The sequence below is a fragment of the Danio rerio genome, chromosome 18 (genome assembly GCF_052040795.2).
Source record: "Danio rerio strain M-AB ecotype USA chromosome 18, GRCz13ab, whole genome shotgun sequence".
Lineage (NCBI taxonomy): Eukaryota > Metazoa > Chordata > Actinopteri > Cypriniformes > Danionidae > Danio > Danio rerio.
The window spans coordinates 24,735,819-24,753,958 of NC_141038.1; the positions used below are offsets into that span (position 1 = coordinate 24,735,819).

General features: G+C 40.2%; 1 protein-coding gene across 43 annotated transcripts in view; it reads left to right on the forward strand.

Moving 5' to 3' along the window:
- Positions 1-18,140, forward strand: part of mef2aa (myocyte enhancer factor 2aa) — a 169,736-nt gene that overhangs the window by 55,932 nt on the left and 95,664 nt on the right. For all 43 annotated transcript variants that reach the window (XM_087291526.1, XM_087291531.1, XM_087291535.1 and 40 more), the window contains 1 exon segment: positions 4,708-4,923. In XM_087291526.1, the coding sequence (XP_087147652.1) occupies positions 4,870-4,923 (54 nt within the window). In that variant the 5' untranslated portion in view covers positions 4,708-4,869.

An 18,140-nucleotide genomic window follows, 5' to 3' on the forward strand; every position in this document is an offset into this window, starting at 1 on the left:
CATCAGAACATGGGTACACTGTAGTCATAAAGGAATGGACACGGTCAGCAGCAATGTGGCGCTGTGGCGTTGATATGATGCTTAATGGGTATTAATGAGTCCAAAGTGTCCCAAGAAAATATCCCTCTCACCATTACACCACCACTACCACCTTGAACCATTAATACAAGGCAGGATTGATCCATGCTTTCATGTTGTTGATGCCAAAATCTGACCCTACCATCTGAATGTGGCAGCAGAAATCGAGTCTCATCAGACCAGGCAAAGTTTTTCTAATGTTTGCCTGTGCAAATTGTAGCCTCAGTTTGCTGTTCTTAGCTGACAGGAGTGGCACCTGGTGTGGTCTTCTACTGCTGGAGCCCACTCGCTAATGATTCGAAACGTTGTGCATTCAGAGATGCTCTTCTGCGTATCTCGGTTGTAGTGAGTGGTTATTTGAGTTACTGTTGGCTCTCTATCAACTCGAAGCTGTCTGGCCTTTCTCCTGTGACCTCTGGCATCAACAAGGCATTTGCGCCCAAAGAACTGCCGCTCACTGGATATTTTCTCTTTTCAGAGCATTCTCTGTAAACCCTGGAGATGGTTGTGCGTGAAAATCCAAGTAGATTAGAAGTTTCTGAAAAACAACCTGTCTGGCACCAACAACAATGCCAGGTTCAAAGTCACTTAAATCACCTTTCTTTCCCATTCTGATAGTCAGTTTAAACTTGGGCAGATTGTCTTGACCATGTTTACATGCCTAAATGCATTGAGTTGCTGCCATATGATTGGCTGATTAGAAATTTGTGTTAACAAGCAGTTGGACAGGTGTGCCTAATAAAGTGGCCATTGAGTGTATATTAAAATAAATGCTATGATTTTAAAGAAAAAATAATAATAAGTGTACTGAATTATTATACTGAATATTATACTGAAATATTATGATAAACTGTGGGAATATTTTCTTTAAAACTCTGTTTTGCATATGTATGTGGAATACATTTTATAACTATAAATGTTCTATAACTCTATTGTAAGTTGTCATTTTATTCTCTCCAGGCTCATGAACAATTAGATTCAAAGCAGGCCTCGTGAATCAGGGCCAAATGACATCCTCTCTGCTATATCTCTGTTCAAGACACTACCACTCCAACAGTGTGCCAGACCATCTCAGGGAAATAAACAGAGACTCAAGATCAACAAAACACACTCGTGCTGTAATAGAGTTCTGGCTAGTGTGACACAAGTCATTCAGCGCTTCACCCAGTCAGTCTGCGCTGCAGGACCGTAGCTTGTCTATGTCTGTTAAGTTGACAGAAATGTCATGACACAGTGCATTACGCTTCTGGACCCGCAGTCTCTGAGACGGCATGACAGCTCACAAATACGATTTAGAGCAACAAGCCTGGATACATGTAATTACGTTGTGCTATGTTTGGATAAGCAGAACAGTATTGTTATGCGCACACAAACACAAATAAAGCCCTCAACTTCAACCATGTAAATTTTCAATCAAGGAGCTTGTAAGGCTCGGGATGGTTAATCCGAATGTTTTCATTTCAGTTCGACTGATTAAAAAAAGCAAACAAATAAGAAAACGTTTGGTTTTAATCTCTGGAGTTTGAAATTGTTCATGGGCAGTGAATGGAATGTGATTTTACAGCTTGGTGCATTGAAAAATTGTTAATCCCTCTCTCTTTTTTTTTTTGTCTTCATAGTTTTAGCCTAACACGAATCAACCTGCAAAACTCTCATTGTTGTAGCATTTCGAAACACAATTCCATCAGCAAGTTTTGAATATGCCCAAAACGCACAATATGCAGCACATGCCGTGAGGACAAACGTCGAAGGATAAGCCAAGTGCTTTTCCTTCCTGCTGGGGGTCATGGTGGCTGAGAAAGAACAGTGTTGGTCTCACAGTCCCGGTGTCATGCGGTATAGGGAAATGTCTGATTTTGCCTGCCTGTTGTCAGAGTTTCCTTCTGTGGACAGACAGCGTGATCTCACTCCTAATAGAGACCTGCAGACACCTAAACACCCGTTTCTGTTCAGCCAGTAATTATAGTGTTTATTTCCTATGGGTCAGTCGCAGCCTCCTGGTCATCAACTTCCACATCTTTTTGCTGGCATGGTGTGGCTACAAAGAGCGGCGTGCTCTTTCTGCCTCTCTGGAGGAGAGAGTTTCTGCCCTCCCTCAGCGTCTCTCAGATGTGAGATGTGGTTACATAGGCATTTTCTATTTACGTGTTCATCTGTGTCCATGCTGGACGGAGATGATGAATGCTTCCTCTGAGAGCTGGCCGGCTCTTTGTGGGCAGGTTAGCAAGGGGAGACAGGGACAGAAGAGGGAGCGGGGGCGACATTCGGGCTCCCAGGGGGCAAGCTGTGCTCTGAACCTTCTTGACTTGGCTTCCACGCACTCTCTCTCACGTGTGAATTGCCTCATCTGGCCCAGAGGATTTAAACTAATGTCAGCCCAAGACTGGGTGCACTCTTAATCATCTTAGGAGCGAGAGCTGGCAACAGCAGGGGTTGTGAGAGGGGAGAATCAGGTCTGCTTGCTGTCTCCTGAGACGCCGGTATTGTGTCCTAGGTTGAGAGATGCAGACAGAGAGATATGTGGGAAGGAGGAAACGGAGTAAAGAAAACAGAACGAGTTGACCGAAGAGACATTATGCACCGTGTGCATTCTCAAACCAGACAGATGACTTTATGACCCGCTTATTGGTGTCATATTGGCTTACCTGCTAAGACTTGCTGCTCTTTAAGCCTGAAGTCAGCAGGAAGCATCCACATGCTTTTCGTCTTTACTTATTAGGCTGTTGTCTTTCGCTCTGTTAACTGACTCTGTCAGAGAGTTGTCAATCAGCTGTGTAACTGCAGGGATGTCATTATGATGCTCTGTTACAATTGTGTGCATATTAGAGAAAGCTCAGATGGAACGTTTGACAATTTGTATTTTTGGAGGGTATGATGTGTAAAAATAAAACTTTAAACTGGAAATGTATTCTATCTAAATAAACAACAGTTAAAAAGTAAAATCGTTTGTTTCACATGGTACTAGGAATTTAATATTTTGATGTGTTATTAGATTTGTCTTTGAGCTCCGGTTTCCCCCACAATCCAAAGACATGCAGTACAGGTGAATTGAATAAACTTAATTGGCCATAGTGTATGAGTGTGAATGAGTGTGTATGGATGTTTTCCAGTACTGGGTTGCAGCTGGGCATCCGGTGGGTAAAACATATGCTGGATAAGTTGGCGGTTCATTCCTCTGTGGCAACCCCTGATTAATAAAAGGACTAAGCTGAAAAGAAAACGAATGGATCAATGAATTATTAGATTTGCATTATATATTTATACAGTTGGTCCAAGTGATCTGCCCTCCTGTGAAATTTTGAATCTCTTAAAAATATTTATTATGATTTATTTTTCAACACATTTTTCAACAATATTTTAATAACGAATTTCTTTGTCTATGCCATGATGACAGTAAAATAATATTTTTCTACCTATTTAGTATACTAATGTTCAGCTTAAAGTACAATTAAAAGACTTAACTAGGTTATCATGTTAACTAGGCAAGTTAGAATAATTAAGCAAGTCTTTTGACAACAGTTGTTTGTTCTGTAGGCAATTGAAAAAAAAAATCTACAGGGGAATAATAATGCTGACCTTAAAATTATTTGAAACAATTAAAAACTGCTTTTGTCCCAGCCATATTAAAATAAATAAAATGTATTTATTTAAAACTATAGGAAATACAGTGTGAACATTCTTTTTGTCTGGTAAACATCACTTTGCAAATATTTAATTATATTACTAATAATTATTAATAATAAAATAATAATAATAATAATAATAATATAAATTTAACAGAAGGGCTAATGATTTTAACGTCAACTACATATATACTGTTCAAATAGTGCAGTTTAAATCAACATTGCATTATGATTACATGACATTATTATTACTAAATAATTACATATTTAGAAACTAATGTAATCTAATTTAAACGTGTGATTCATGTTAACTGTTAATTGTTTTTGTTTGTTGTCTCTCAGACCCATGTAACATATATACTGCCTAATCTTGGCCAGTACACTCTTGTAAAAGTGATTTTTAATCTTAATGTGTCTTTCCGGGTAAAATAAAGGGTTTAATAATAATAATAATAATAATAATAATAATAATAACAACAATAATAATAATAATAAAAATCAACATGTCTTCAGACAGTGTTTGTAATAAACAGAGCAATATTATGTGCTAATGTGGATGCTAATATAGATGTAATTAGCTTTATAGTTACCATTCTTGTGAACAGGCTTTTAACAAAATAGTTTTTGCAGTGTCAAAGATTAAGGAAATGTTGGAGGAAAATATAAAAGATAATGTAACAAAAGTGTGGAATGAGCATTGCAATTACAGATCCACTATCAAGTGTTTTAGTTTTTGAGCCTAATAATAAATGTCATGTGAGTGGGCCGATCTCCAGCTGTTGCAAAGAAGCAGGTGTGAAGATAAGAAATCATTGTGGGTCTCAGTCTTATATCCTTCCTGCATGTATCAGGCAGTGGAACACTGCATTCAATCACTTTCATCTGCACCTCAGACCTTAGTTTTCACATTTACTATAACAGGTTTTCTCTCATTTTGTTCTTCTTCCTGCCTCTCTTTCTTTCTTTCTTTCTTTCTTGTCTTTCCTTCCCTCTTTCTGTTTCACAGGTCGTGGACACCTTGAGAAAGAGGCACAGACAGAAAGAGAGTGAGAGAGAAAGACTCGAGAAGAAAGAGTGGAGTACAATGTGCTAGGAGAGTGAAGGCAGACAAACTCTCGTGTTTTTCTGATATTCTCGGGGTGTCAGAGAGACCAAGCAGGACGCCAAGATGGGACGGAAGAAGATACAGATCACGCGGATCATGGATGAGAGGAACCGGCAGGTCAGTCCACTTTTTTTTCTACACATAGTTTTACACATAATCTACACAATAAGTGTGTTTCTCACAGTAAGAAATGTGTTTCTCAAAAAATATTAAGATGGTTGCTCAACAGCATTTTAGGACATCATATGTACGTATGTTTAAAATGAGAAAATTATGATCTACTAGTTCCAAATAGGTTACTGATTAATGTTACTCTCTGTCTATTTATGGGCTTGGTCAGTATATGATTTTCATTTTTATTTATACATTATTAAAACATTTACACGATTGGCAACAATTACATTTATGAAATTACACTAATAATTTATTGGAGCGTCACGATGGTGCAGTGGGTAGCAGAATTGCTTTACAGCTAGAGGGTCACTGGATCGAGCCTTGGCTGGGTCAGTTGGCATTTCTGTGTGGAGTTTGCATGTTCTCTCTGTGTTAACGTGGGTTTCCCCTGGGTGCTCCGGTTTCCCCCTACAAGTCCAAAGATGTGGTATAGGTGAATTGAGAAAGCTTAATTGTCCGTAGTGAATGCTTGTGAATGAGTGTGTATGGATGTTTCCCAGTGATGGGTTGCAGCTGGAAGGGCAACCGCTGTGTAAAACATATGCTGGATAAGTTGGCGGTTCATTCCTCTGTGGTGACCCCTGAGTATTAAAGGGACTAATAAAGCCGATAAGAAAATGAATGAATGAATGAATTATTAGATTTGCATTATATATAATATTTACAGTAAGTTCAGTTTAGTTTATATATATGGGTGTTTCCCAGACCTGGATTGCAGCTGGAAGGGCATCCGCTGTGTAAAATATATGCTGGATAATTTGGCAGTTCATTCCACTGTGCAACTCCTGATGAAGTTTTCAATTGAATTGAATTCAATTCATGTTTATTTGTAAAGCGCTTTTACAATGTAGATTGCGTCAAAGCAGCCTTATATAGTTCTAGTAAAGTCCAGATTTCAGAGTTGAAGTGCAGTTTAGTTTAGTTCAATGTGGTTTAGTTTTCACTGCTGAAATTTTAAACACTGAAAAATAAATCCATCGATGTGCACCTCCACAAGTCCCGACAACTCCACAAGTCCCGACAACTTCACCAAAAAAATAAAGGGACTAAGCCGAAGCAAAATGAATGAATGAATGTTGTTTTTAAACTTCTTTTAATCAAACATCCAGTAAATAAAAATGTAAAAATCTATATAAATAAATCAAATGTGACTTGATATTGAAAGCTGTAGCAATGAGTAAATGAATAAATTACACTAAAACAATTAGCTTCTATTTTTTTAAAATGTTTATTTTTCTTTTGGAAATATGCCAATATATTATTAGTTTCATCGTATGTATGATCAAATAAATGCTGAGAATCCTACTGGCCCTAAGCTTCTAAACAGCAATATAGGTTATGAAAGGAATATTTTGTGCGTTAGATTCAATAGAACATGCATCCCTTCTTGAATACATACACAGCAAACACAGCAAGCCTGAAAGACCCATTTGATTATTGCTTAGTTTGGGCCATCTGTTCATTGGCTAAACATGTTGTCCCAGCATTCCTGGATAGACACACAGCAAGAGCCATAAAAAGGGACTGGGACACATTTCCAGCCATATTTACAGACGCGGCTCCCACACACCACCCTGCAATTTGGGTCCGGAGAAGCTGATGAGGCAGACAGAGCTGGTGTGAGCCAGTCAGTGTGGCAGAGGCACAAACAGAGCACAGGGTGACCGGGGTGATTTGGGGCGACTGTGGCCTCTCCCTTCTTCCCCTCTCTCTCATTCTCTTCACACTAGTGGGCTTGTGCCGGGACCCAGTAGGGCCCATTGCATCGCTCCCTGTGGTTGCAGCTGCTTGGTAGTAATTAGGAGCAGCCACTGCACCACGGCACCCTCTCATTACAAGGAGGGACAGTGAGACGTGCTGTGCCCTTCTCTCTTTCTCCATCTCCCTATTTCTGCTTCTCTCTCTTTTTCTCTCTCTCTCTCTCTCTCTCTCTCTCTCTCTCTCTTTTCCTGTCCTTTCCTCAGAAAAGTGCCAATGATCTGGCCAGCGACTGAGACAGACTGGTATTCACCCTTGTCTACTCACGCTAAATATAAATAACATAACGCAGCCCTGTCTGGTCACTTTCTCTGACAGCGTCGTCTTAGAGAAGGGGAAATACATGTACAAAACAGATGTGGGGCACACACAGTTCCGCTCAAACATACATGGCATGTCTAATGTCCGTTTAAAAGGGGAAGTCACTCCATTTGTCATTTTTAAAGATCTGATTATGACCCAAGAATGCATCGGTCCACGTCTCTCCAGCTAGACTTGATGCACCCATTCACACCCGCTCAAAATATCATTTGCACTGTCTCGTCGGTGAAATAACTTTTCTTGCCATGCTCACGGAAAGCTAATTGAGGTTTTGCTCACTCTCCTGAGGGTGATAACATAACAGCCCGTGCCCTCCTCCCTCCTTGCCCCCAGCTCTCCTCCCACCTCTCTGACAGTTACTGTGGAGGTAGCAGTTCAGCCAAGTGAGAAACTCGAATTTACAGGACAGGCCAATTATCAGCATAACACCAGGTCCTGGGTGGGATCCAAATAGGAAGGCAGGCAAAGAGAAGATGTCTACTAGAAACATCAGCATCTGCACTATCTGCCCCAGCCTACAACATCAGCAAAAAGAAAAGAAAAGAAAAAAAAAAGCGAAAGAAGGGGAAAGAAATTAGAAAGTTGCTATAAAATTGGATATATTTCAGTCATCCCATCTTAATCTGATATTTTTGTCTTTATTGGGAAAGATTCATTTTTGTGACAGAACAGGGAATTGATAATATAGGCAAAGTGCGGGAAAGAAGGGACTTGATCAGAAAAGTATTGTGAATGAGAAGTGAGATCATTCTTAATGTTTAAGAACGCACTTGTGTCCATACACTTGAAGTCCTTTCTGTCCAGTGCTGTTCTGGACTCAACCACTTTTATTTATACACCTTTTACTTGGAACGCAAAATAGGTGCGTATAAACAGTCATTCGGACAGCTTTGAAATGATCATTTTAGGCCCAACCCCAATTCTACCACTTAGCCTTTGCGCTTGCCCCTACCCCTCATTTTGCCCTCGATAGCCCTTGACTTGAAACCAAGGGGTACAAAAATTTCCCAGAATACACCAGCTACAGTGGTAAAATGGCTGCATACGGAAGTCAGGAGATGCACAAATTAGTATTTTTTTGTCATTATTATGATTTTTTTTTTTAGCAACAAACAAGTATATGTTTTAATACATTTATAAATCGTTTGTTTCACTGACATGATTTAAAAAAAAAAAAGAAGCTAATATAAAAGCTGCAAAATTTCACCATCTATAATCCATAATAATAACTCCTGTATAGTAGTCCAACAACATACTTTCACATATGACACTCAATGACACTCGATGTGTCATTTAGTGGATGGTAATGGCGTTTTTATATTGTCTGGTATAATGTTAATGCTGTTTTCTTGTATTTACAAATGTAGGTGAATGGCCATGGTGTAAATGCACAGTATAATTATGATCATTGCCACATTACATTGTTATGATAACATATTATAATGCCTTCAGTGATTTCCTGAAGATAAATACCAAAAAACTAACGCAACTGGGCAAACTACAGTAGTTGAATTTAGTAGTTTATTTTGAAACCCTTCCCCTTCACACTCTATTTCAGGGGCCAAGGGGAAGGGGTACAAAAAAAGAATTGTGATTTGGCCTTAAGCCTGATATATACTTTTGCGTCGAGTGATCGGTGGGAACTGGCGGAAGTGCAACAACTTTAATCATGAGGTAAACACAAATCAAAACTTTCAATCTGGAGCTCCTTCACGGACTCGACATTTGTAAACACTCGCTCCAACTGGTTCGCGTGGCTTTCGGTCCTGCCTATACTCGTTAATGGTCAGCTTGGTAGCAATGACATGTTGTGACGTGTACTTACATTTTTTGGGAGGTGTGCGTCAGCATCGGCGATGGAAATGGCAAGGGCTATGCGACCACTCGCAGGCTGTGCCGGAGCATACGTGTGTGCTTGACGCAGAAGCATAAATCCGCCTTTAGTCGCTTTTACTTGCTTTTAACATCTTTGAAGTAATACTGCTGTTGCATCGTGTGCCATTTAAATGGAGCCTCGTCATCGCAGTTATTTACAGTAGTTATTTACTTTTTTTCAAATATATAACTAACCTTAATAAATGTAATTCACCAAAATGTTTGGCACACACGTACTGTCCCACTAACACATTGATTAAAAGAGTGGCACAAAGTGAAAATAAAGTGGCATTTCCAATTTACAGAAAAACACATACCATTGTAAATACAACTAAATGAAACATAAACGGCTTCCAATTAGAATCAACATGCAAATCAGCCAGCAGAGTATCAGTAACATACTTTTATTTTTTGAAAATTGCATGGCTTAACGTTACATACTTGTTAAGTTTCATGCCAGTAATATGGTTTGCTCTATGATGCAGTGATCTATTTCTTGTGTGTGTGTATTGAAGAGCTGCTGGGTACAATATAACAGCTGACAGGTTGAGAACATGATGCTGGATTTCAGCATCTGATCTGATGGGAGACACTGAATAAGCAGGAATGAAGTGCTTGAACTGCATCTTATAGAAGCATAACAGATTTAAGATGACAAAAACACTCTGTAAGCCGCTCAAAATGGTATTGACAACCATTTTTTGATCAAGATTTACTAATTGTAAACGCTGTAAACGGAGTTCTAAGCATCCTACCGGAAGACAATGGTCTCACTATGTTGTCCTCCATGCAGCAACGAAGAAAAAGGCCTATAAGGACGAAAACAGCCGAAACGGTCCTTACAATAAAATATTTTGTGTTTCAAAGAAAAAAAGGTTTGAAAGGACTTGAGAGCGAGTAAATAATTTTGGGTGATCCTTCTAAGAATTATTTCAGCGATTCGCAACTTAACGCATAACAATGCCTATGCTTCCTTTCTTCGTGCCGCATACATGCAAGCTTGAGAGACAATACACTGCACGGTAATTAATAGCATTCTTGTCCGTCAGAATCCAAATTTCATGGTGCTCATCAGAGAGAGCGGTTATCAGTGGCACACAGGCTCGGCCGTGAGTGTGGTCGACTTGCTCTGTAGAGAGTTCCCGCTGACAAACGGAGAAAGATGTAAGACCTAAAGCCCGTAATAAAGCTTTTGCGTGCATTCGAACAAAGTTCTTTTCCCCCACTAGCATGAACCCAGTCTCCTGCTCGCTCTAGGGTGCTCTCCTCACCCTGGGGAGATGGCCATTAGCATACTGGGTCCTCTGAAAGAAGACAATTAAAATCCTTATCTGCGCGGCTGTGCCGGGAGCTATCTTTATTCATTGCATTAGAATGAGAGAATGCCTTAAGTGGCCTAATTAAATACAGTGGCGGTACTGCATGCAGCACAGGCTTCAGCAGGGGCGTCTCGTATCATTATGAGAAGCTTTTTGGAAAGCCTGTTGACCTATCAGGATTTATTTAGAAGAGAATAGCAGGCTTCGTGAGGTCCGTGATTGTGGTTTCTGTCAAAACAATAGGTTGAGAGGCAAGCCGCGGGATGTTTATTGTGCAATATTATTCACCCCCAAGGGTTTTGGAAGCTCTTGGTGAGCCTCGAATCCCATTTTTCAATTGATTCGTCATAAAACTTGCCAGGAAAAGGACCGAAGACTTAACCAACGTCGATTTAGGCATTGATTGAGTCCCGTCAGTGGAAGAAAGAAGTATGAATGCATTATTTTATGAGAATGAAGGCAGAGCATCTCAGCTCTCACTCGGCAGCACGCTCGCACTCTATGAAATATGGACGAGCTGGAGGTCCTGTCATGCATGCAGCCTCGTCCTTCTGGAGCTTTCCACCAAAAGCCCCTTAAGTGCGGCCTGTAGGAGGAGGAAGGAATGACAGCGAATGGAGAAGACGAAGAAGAGGAGAGGATTTGGTGAGGCTCACTGAACAGCTCAGGCTGACATGCTAATTGCAAAGCTGTGTAAGGGGGACGACTGCCATAATAGCGCAGGAGGACAGAATGATCCTGAACCCCCCTAACACCTCCCTCTCGCTCTCCACCTGTCCATCGTCCACTCAGCGCAGGCTCTGATTTCCTCTACGGCTCTTCAAGGCTGTAATTATTTGTCCTGATGATGTCGTACACCTGTCTCATTTGCAGCGTGTCTGATGGTGGTAGTAACATGCTTTTGAATTACTCCCCTACTAGAAAACTTATAATTATGGCGATGGTCTCAAAGGACCCTAATGAGAGCTGCCTGTCAGTGTGAAAACAGCATCATTCCATTGTAGCTTTGATTGTGTTGTGACAGCTCTTTGATTCGCAGAGAATGGGAAGTATTATGGCGAACACTAGAGTAAAGACTCAAGGGAAGAGTTCTGCAAAATCACGCACTGGAAAACTCCTTGTTAAACCGAGAGAGAGAAATTGTCGCGCACAATTTCATCAGGTACATTTTGGGTTTGTTTCCATACAGTCGCCATGCTTTCTCACAGCTGCGTTCGTGTGCGAGTGTGTGCGTTTGGACCTCTGTGCCTAACGACGTCCGCTGTACGCCATTAAGCAGGCTCACTAGGGGTAATTACCCAAGTCATTAAAAGTTTGATGATTTCACTGCTGGGTGGAGTGTCGCCCGCCCTTGCTTTGGCTTACTTTTGCTTTCGCATGTCACATGTTTAGGAGTGCCGAGCCTCGCGCTCTCCATCTTTCATCACTCTTATTTTTTTATTTTTAGTCTGAGAAAAAAGGGATGCGCATCCTTCCATCTGATCAGACTCTTTCACTCTCGCTCCTAAAAGGTTCTGAAAGAACACCATTATTCTTTAATGATGAAAACATGTTTTAAAAACCAGAGGGTGGAAAAAAAGGCTTCAGTACAAAAAAAAGATGGAGTGCCCTTCTCTGATATTGGGTGTCCTTAAATGATAGGCTGTAATTGCAACTAAAGTGGATTATTTGAAGCAAAGGGAGTTTTGTTTTTGGTTTAACTGCATTAGAGTATATCTGTAGGTTTGTAAGGGGAAATAGTGTGGGTGGTTTTCTGTCTGTAATTCATGTTTGATGACAACAACAATGAAATGCTCTAAACAATGAAAACTCCACCCACCTCCCTTCAGTTATTCATCGTGGTGGAGGAACATAAACAACACAGAATGAAAAAAATTTTTTAGTAATGCACATGATCTTTATATCCAGAAAAATCTGGTCATTGATTTCTTTTCCCGTCAAGACCATTGGCCCCATTATCCATTCGAGAAACTAAATATAAGAAAATATATAGTATAATAGATATTATAATAAAATATATATAGTAAAATATATAGTAAACTGCTTTGCTGCCTATATAATTATTATTTAAATAAATATATTTCTTATTACAAATATAAATAATGTTGTAAATAATGTTTTGTCAGGGTGTCACGGTGGCGCAGTGGGTAGCATGAGCACCTCACAGCAAGAAGCTTGCAGGTTCGAGGCTTGGCTGGGTCTGGGTTAGCATGTTCTCCTCGTGTTCGCGTGGGTTTCCCCCACAGTCCAAAGACATGCGCTATAGGTGAATTGGATGAACTGTATGTGAATGTAAGAGTGTATGGATGTTTCCCAGTGATGGGTTGCAGCTGGAAGGGCATCAGCTAGGTAAAACATATGCTGGAAAAGTTGGCGGTTCATTCTGCTGTGGTGACCGCTGATTAATAAAGAGACTTAGCTGAAAAGAAAATGAATGAATGAACGAATGAATGAATAATTTTTTGTCAAAAAGATTCTATTTTAGGGGTGTCACAGGGATGTAATGGGTAGCATGATCGCCTCACAGCAAGAAGGTCGCTGGTTCGAGCCCCGACTGGGTCAGTTGGCATTTCTGTGTGGAGTTTGCATGTTTTCCCTGTGTTTGTGTGGGTTTTCATCAGCTTCTATGGTTTCCCCACAGTCTAAAGACATGTGGTACAGGTGAATTGAATAAGCTAAACTGGTCGGTGTATGTGTGAATGTAAGAGTGTATGGGTGATCCAGGACCGAAAAAAGCTGAACTGGCGCTCTAGGCAAACGACGATCATGCCACCCTCAACCTGAAAGTGAAAAAGGTAGTGACGGGTTCACAAAGTAAAGAGTGGGGGTGAAGTCGTCTTGGACAAACTCAAGGGGAGGGTTGCGTGATTCGCAGATGATGGGTGGATGGATGCCACCCTCATTATTCTGCCACCCTAGGCAGAATTCCCAGTGTTGGGTTGCAGTTGGAGGGCATCCGTTGTGTGAACAGTTCATTCTGCTGTGGCGACCCCTGATTAATAAAGGGAAAAAGCCAAAAAGAAAATGAATGAATGAATGAATATTCGATTTTAATTATTTTGATTGTTGATAATGATTTAATAAATGATGTCAGATAAAATATAACTTGCCATGTGAACAGAAAAAAAAAATAAACACACTCACACACATTGTTTTTGTCTGTTAATATTCTGTCTCCATAGACATTTCACTCGGTTAGGGAATCACATAGCATCAGAGTACTTCTTTTGAAAGTATGAACAGTTTTTTCTAGCTTGTTTTGCCTTAATTGCTTTGATAGCTGACTTTGAACAGAATGTAAAAGGGCCAATTATCACAGGTGATGCTCATGTCGTGAATGAGTGTGAGAGACAAATGCATAGAGATCAGTCTAATTACAAGGTCACACCGGCTCAGTCCCAGCTGGCTGGTCCTGCCCTCTGGGTACCTGAAAGCTCAGAATCCAGCAGTGAACTGTGGACCCGGGGCTTCCTCTGTGTCCTGTGATAGCTGATCCAGCCGGACAGGAGGGAGGGACCGCTGCCTGTCTCCCAGGCCTGAGTGCTCTTTGCTGGGAAGCCGAAGTGCCGGAGCCAGGGGGCTTGGGTCACTCTGCCAGCTGGTGCTATGGCAGAGACTTTCTCTGGACCACATGAACCTCCCGCCATTTGTTATCGAGATTATTGAAGCTGACATGCTGATTTCAATGATATGTCACCCCTGGTCTCTATATTTGAAATAAGAGGCACCACCTCCGATGCCAGAGAACATTACAGGCCCATGTGGCTTGTTTTCTCTGTTGACTCCCTTCCCTAAGGACAGCCTTTGACTGACAAGCCAGACCTTGTAATTTTTCTGAGGTGAAACACACAAACATGTGCACATATGCAAGTGCACTTAAAGTGCATGGTCGAACTTCATCATCTAGTTTGTCTCACCACGACCCACAACATGGAATTCCTCAAGATTCCGGTCACGTAATTGCATTACTCAACACTTTTCACCCACACATATTGCCCATTTCCTCTTTTTATGGGAGCACAGATTTATTTTTACTTGCATCCTCATTTGCTTCGATTCTCTGGTATCTTGAAATTCTAAGAAGCCACAATACCCAATGGTATACAAGACGGCCCAGTGCGCTGGCAGCAAAAAAAAGAGGACAGACTGAGAGAGAAGTGAGAGATAAAACATGGAAGACATGATGGCAGAGCAGAATTAGTACCCCAGCTACTACCTGATATGCTGGAAAGTTGTGAAAAGGTCAGCATTCTTATTCCTGCTGTACAATTAGAAGAGAAATGCTAATATAATTACTGGATGGCTGGGATAGAATGACCTTATCAAAGACTGCCACAAGTTGGAGGGAACAAAGAGAAGTTTGGAGCAAAAAAAAAAAAAAAACTCCAAAAAACATGACTCATAACTTCACTTTCTCACACTTTGGTCACTCTAGGTGCTTCTAAGTATTTTCAAAGATATTTTATTGTGCTATTACTAAGCATAGAAGTTAACACTTCACGTAAAAAGACATCTGTATATGACAGCAAGTCCCAGTGTTATGAGTGTATCTTTCATGATTCTCAACTGATTCATTTGAAAATTAAACAACCCTGCAGGCACAGGACATCAATATGATGTCATATTGACATTGTATCCCAACGTACCCCAACATTGCGGGGATGTTGGATTTAGTTTGGAAATGAAAATTGGATTGACTTCAGAACCCAACATCAGGCCATTGTCAATGTCCAATGTCCAACCTAAAATCAACCAAATGTCAACATCTAATCATGTCACGTCTTGAAGTTGTGTGGACATTATCACTTTGACATCTATCAGAATTGGATTTTGGTCACTTTCCAACACAACATAAATCAAACAAATATCAACAATATTTTGACATCGTTATTGGACATCAAAATTAAATTGTCCTTAAACCCTGGCTAAACATTGAATTTTGGTCACCTGACGTCACAACCTTAATCTAACCTAATATTAACGTCTTGACAAATGAATAATTGAATGATTGGTTCACTCGGTTTGTCCAAAAACAGATTCCTTAAGCAATGAAACATGGCAGTGTTGCTCTTAGATGCACAATGTTACTGATCTGACTTTGTTTGGATCTGTTTTTATTGTCAAAACTGGAAAAAGTATCTTAAACTTACTCTATATTAACTTCTTATTTGTTGCACTGTTGCATACAACCAGCATCACATGTGACAGTGGCATTCATATGCTGATAATCAAGAAAATTAAACCGTTGCTTGTCAGAAATTATGGAACTATAACAAATTTTGTAGAAAAAAAAAACACAGACCGATAGAAGGATATTTTATTGCTTTATTAGCTTAATTAATTTAAAGCGTAATTTTAACGGCGTTCTAAAATCACATGGATTCTGATTTACTCAAATCAGATTCAGGCCTTGTTCATATGTGGAAATTTGTCTAATATGAATTGGAGCTGTGTCCTCTGCAGTGTAAGCAGGTAGATCGGATTGTCACCTGTCAATACGAGTCACGCATTATTAAAAACTGTAGCGAATGACGTCAACTCTGACGGTTTCATTTCAGAACAGACTTTAGCAGAGTTCCAAACCTTAAATCTCATACACCAGGACTAAAAAAGCTTTTATATTGTCATGTAGCACAACTATTAAAGCAAGTTAATGAGAGAGAGAGAGAGAGAGAGAGAGAGAGAGAGAGAGAGAGAGAGAGAGAGAGAGAGAGAGCTTAACATTCGCCACATAACCAATATAAACTGCATACATCACAAGCACACACATGTGTCATAAACTGTAGTAAAACAACTTGTCGAAAAAAATAAATAAATAAAATAAATAAATAAATCTGCAAACTCATTAAATACAGTAATTTAGAAAAGGACGCTCTTTTATTATCAGCGCCCGCTCTTTTATTCCTGGTCATTGTGCCATTTGCTGTGTGCTGTGTAAATGCAGACAATTGGACACGAGTCACTTTTAAAAGATAATGTAAGCTGGTCATCAAAAAAAATTGGATACAGTCACAAAATTGGAATTGACCATCAAGATATGCAGTGTAAATGCAACCTAATAGTCTTTACACAGACAATATTAAAAATCTCTCAATAATGTCAGCTCATACATAAACTACATTAAATATAAATAATGGCAATAAATATCACAAAGGCCCAAATATGACTTCATTGTTAATTTACTATCTGTTATCTTAGTTTATTTCTTTTTCAAACGTAAACCAATACTCTTTGGAACACTAAAACTTATCTTTTGTTCACAACAGCTGCTTTACAAGCGCTTCTCATTACAAGTATGGGAAGATGCCTGTTCATGTTGAGTTTCCAAACACACGTTATAAACAACCCAAACTCAGAGCAGATGCTTCCATTTCAAGATTTCGTGCGGAGCATCATTTGCTGTGAACCAAGACACTGAAAACACCGGATTGTGAGCTGCTCATGAATTCAGTGACATGCTTCAAACACCTAGTGCATTTATTTAAATAGCCTCCATGAGCAACAGCATTCAATGATTACTCTAAACCATACTGAGATTTTGATACATTTGGCATATGGCGTAACTGAACAGATTACAGCAGTGTCAAACTGAAACAAGAAATGTCTGATGTAAGTCACACCACATCCCACACTCTACACTAGTGTGTAAAAAAGCTCCAGTGACCTCCCACGTGCCCTCAGAACTCTCAATGGCTTTCCACGGTCTCAGCAGAGACCAGAGAGACCAGGGTTGTTGTTTAGGGAGTCACCCGAAAGCCCTTGTTGCAGCTATAGAGTGCTTATTTGTGGCGTTCTGATACGGTGGTTGGCACACTATACTTAGCGCACAGATAACAACTGCAATTGTTATCACTGCAGTCACAAGCATGCATTGTGCTTCCCAAGGCTAAGAAGAATGTAATTGCTGTTTTTTTGATTACTTATGAAGTTGAACATGAGTTAAAAGCTCTCATTTGCATTCACATGTGTCTACTGCACTCGAGTGTGTGTGTGTATGTGTGTGTGACACCGTCCAGCACTGCAGCAGGAATAAATGGGCTTCTCTGGGTCAGCAGGCAACAACTCTTGAGTGCCCTGAACAGCAATGGAGTGGAACAGTGTCACCGCACACACACCGTACAGCGGGACCCGTCCCGTACTAAAGGTGACATTTTCATCTGCTGCCGCTGAGGTCAACTCCAACCTGAACTACGCCACCTACTTCGACTATAGCTTCCATTTCTCTTTCCGCCATTAAGTTGCACAATTAAATCTGCCATTTACGGTAGAAAAGAGCATTTAATGATGATATAGTTGGAAAAGGCTCGTCCAGGGAGATTTTTTGGAGGCTGCTTTTGCCTGTGTTTGCTCTGCAAGAGGAGTCTAATGACAGCTGGGAGGGAGCTGCTCTCTGTGGCTCTGGGAATTCACTCTGCTGTCTGCCGGAGCTCAACTTACTTCTCTCACTGGACTGCTCAGGTATACAGTCCTGCTCCAGCAGCACACTCCATTCATTTCCTGTGTATCGATAATGAAAGCCGCTGTGTGTCATTGCCCTGTGTCATTGGAGGTTGAATGGATTTAGATGAATGTGTGTCAACATAACATGTGTCTTGGACAGATTTGATTTGGTTCAGCGGTGACTGATAGGGAATAGGGATAGGATTTTAAGCAGTGACAGCAAGTGTTGTTTCCTTGTGGAATATAAAAATAGATTTTCATGTACTGTATATGTAAGTGTTAGGTCGGTGAGATTAAAATACACAATAAAGGCATTTAAAATATTTCAAAATGTTGCTGTTTTAAAAACAGAATTCACTGGTGTTCTGTTCATTATTAGAGAATGTTGAAAAAACGCACATTTATTCATTCATTCATTCATTCATTCATTTTCTTTCGGCTTAGTCA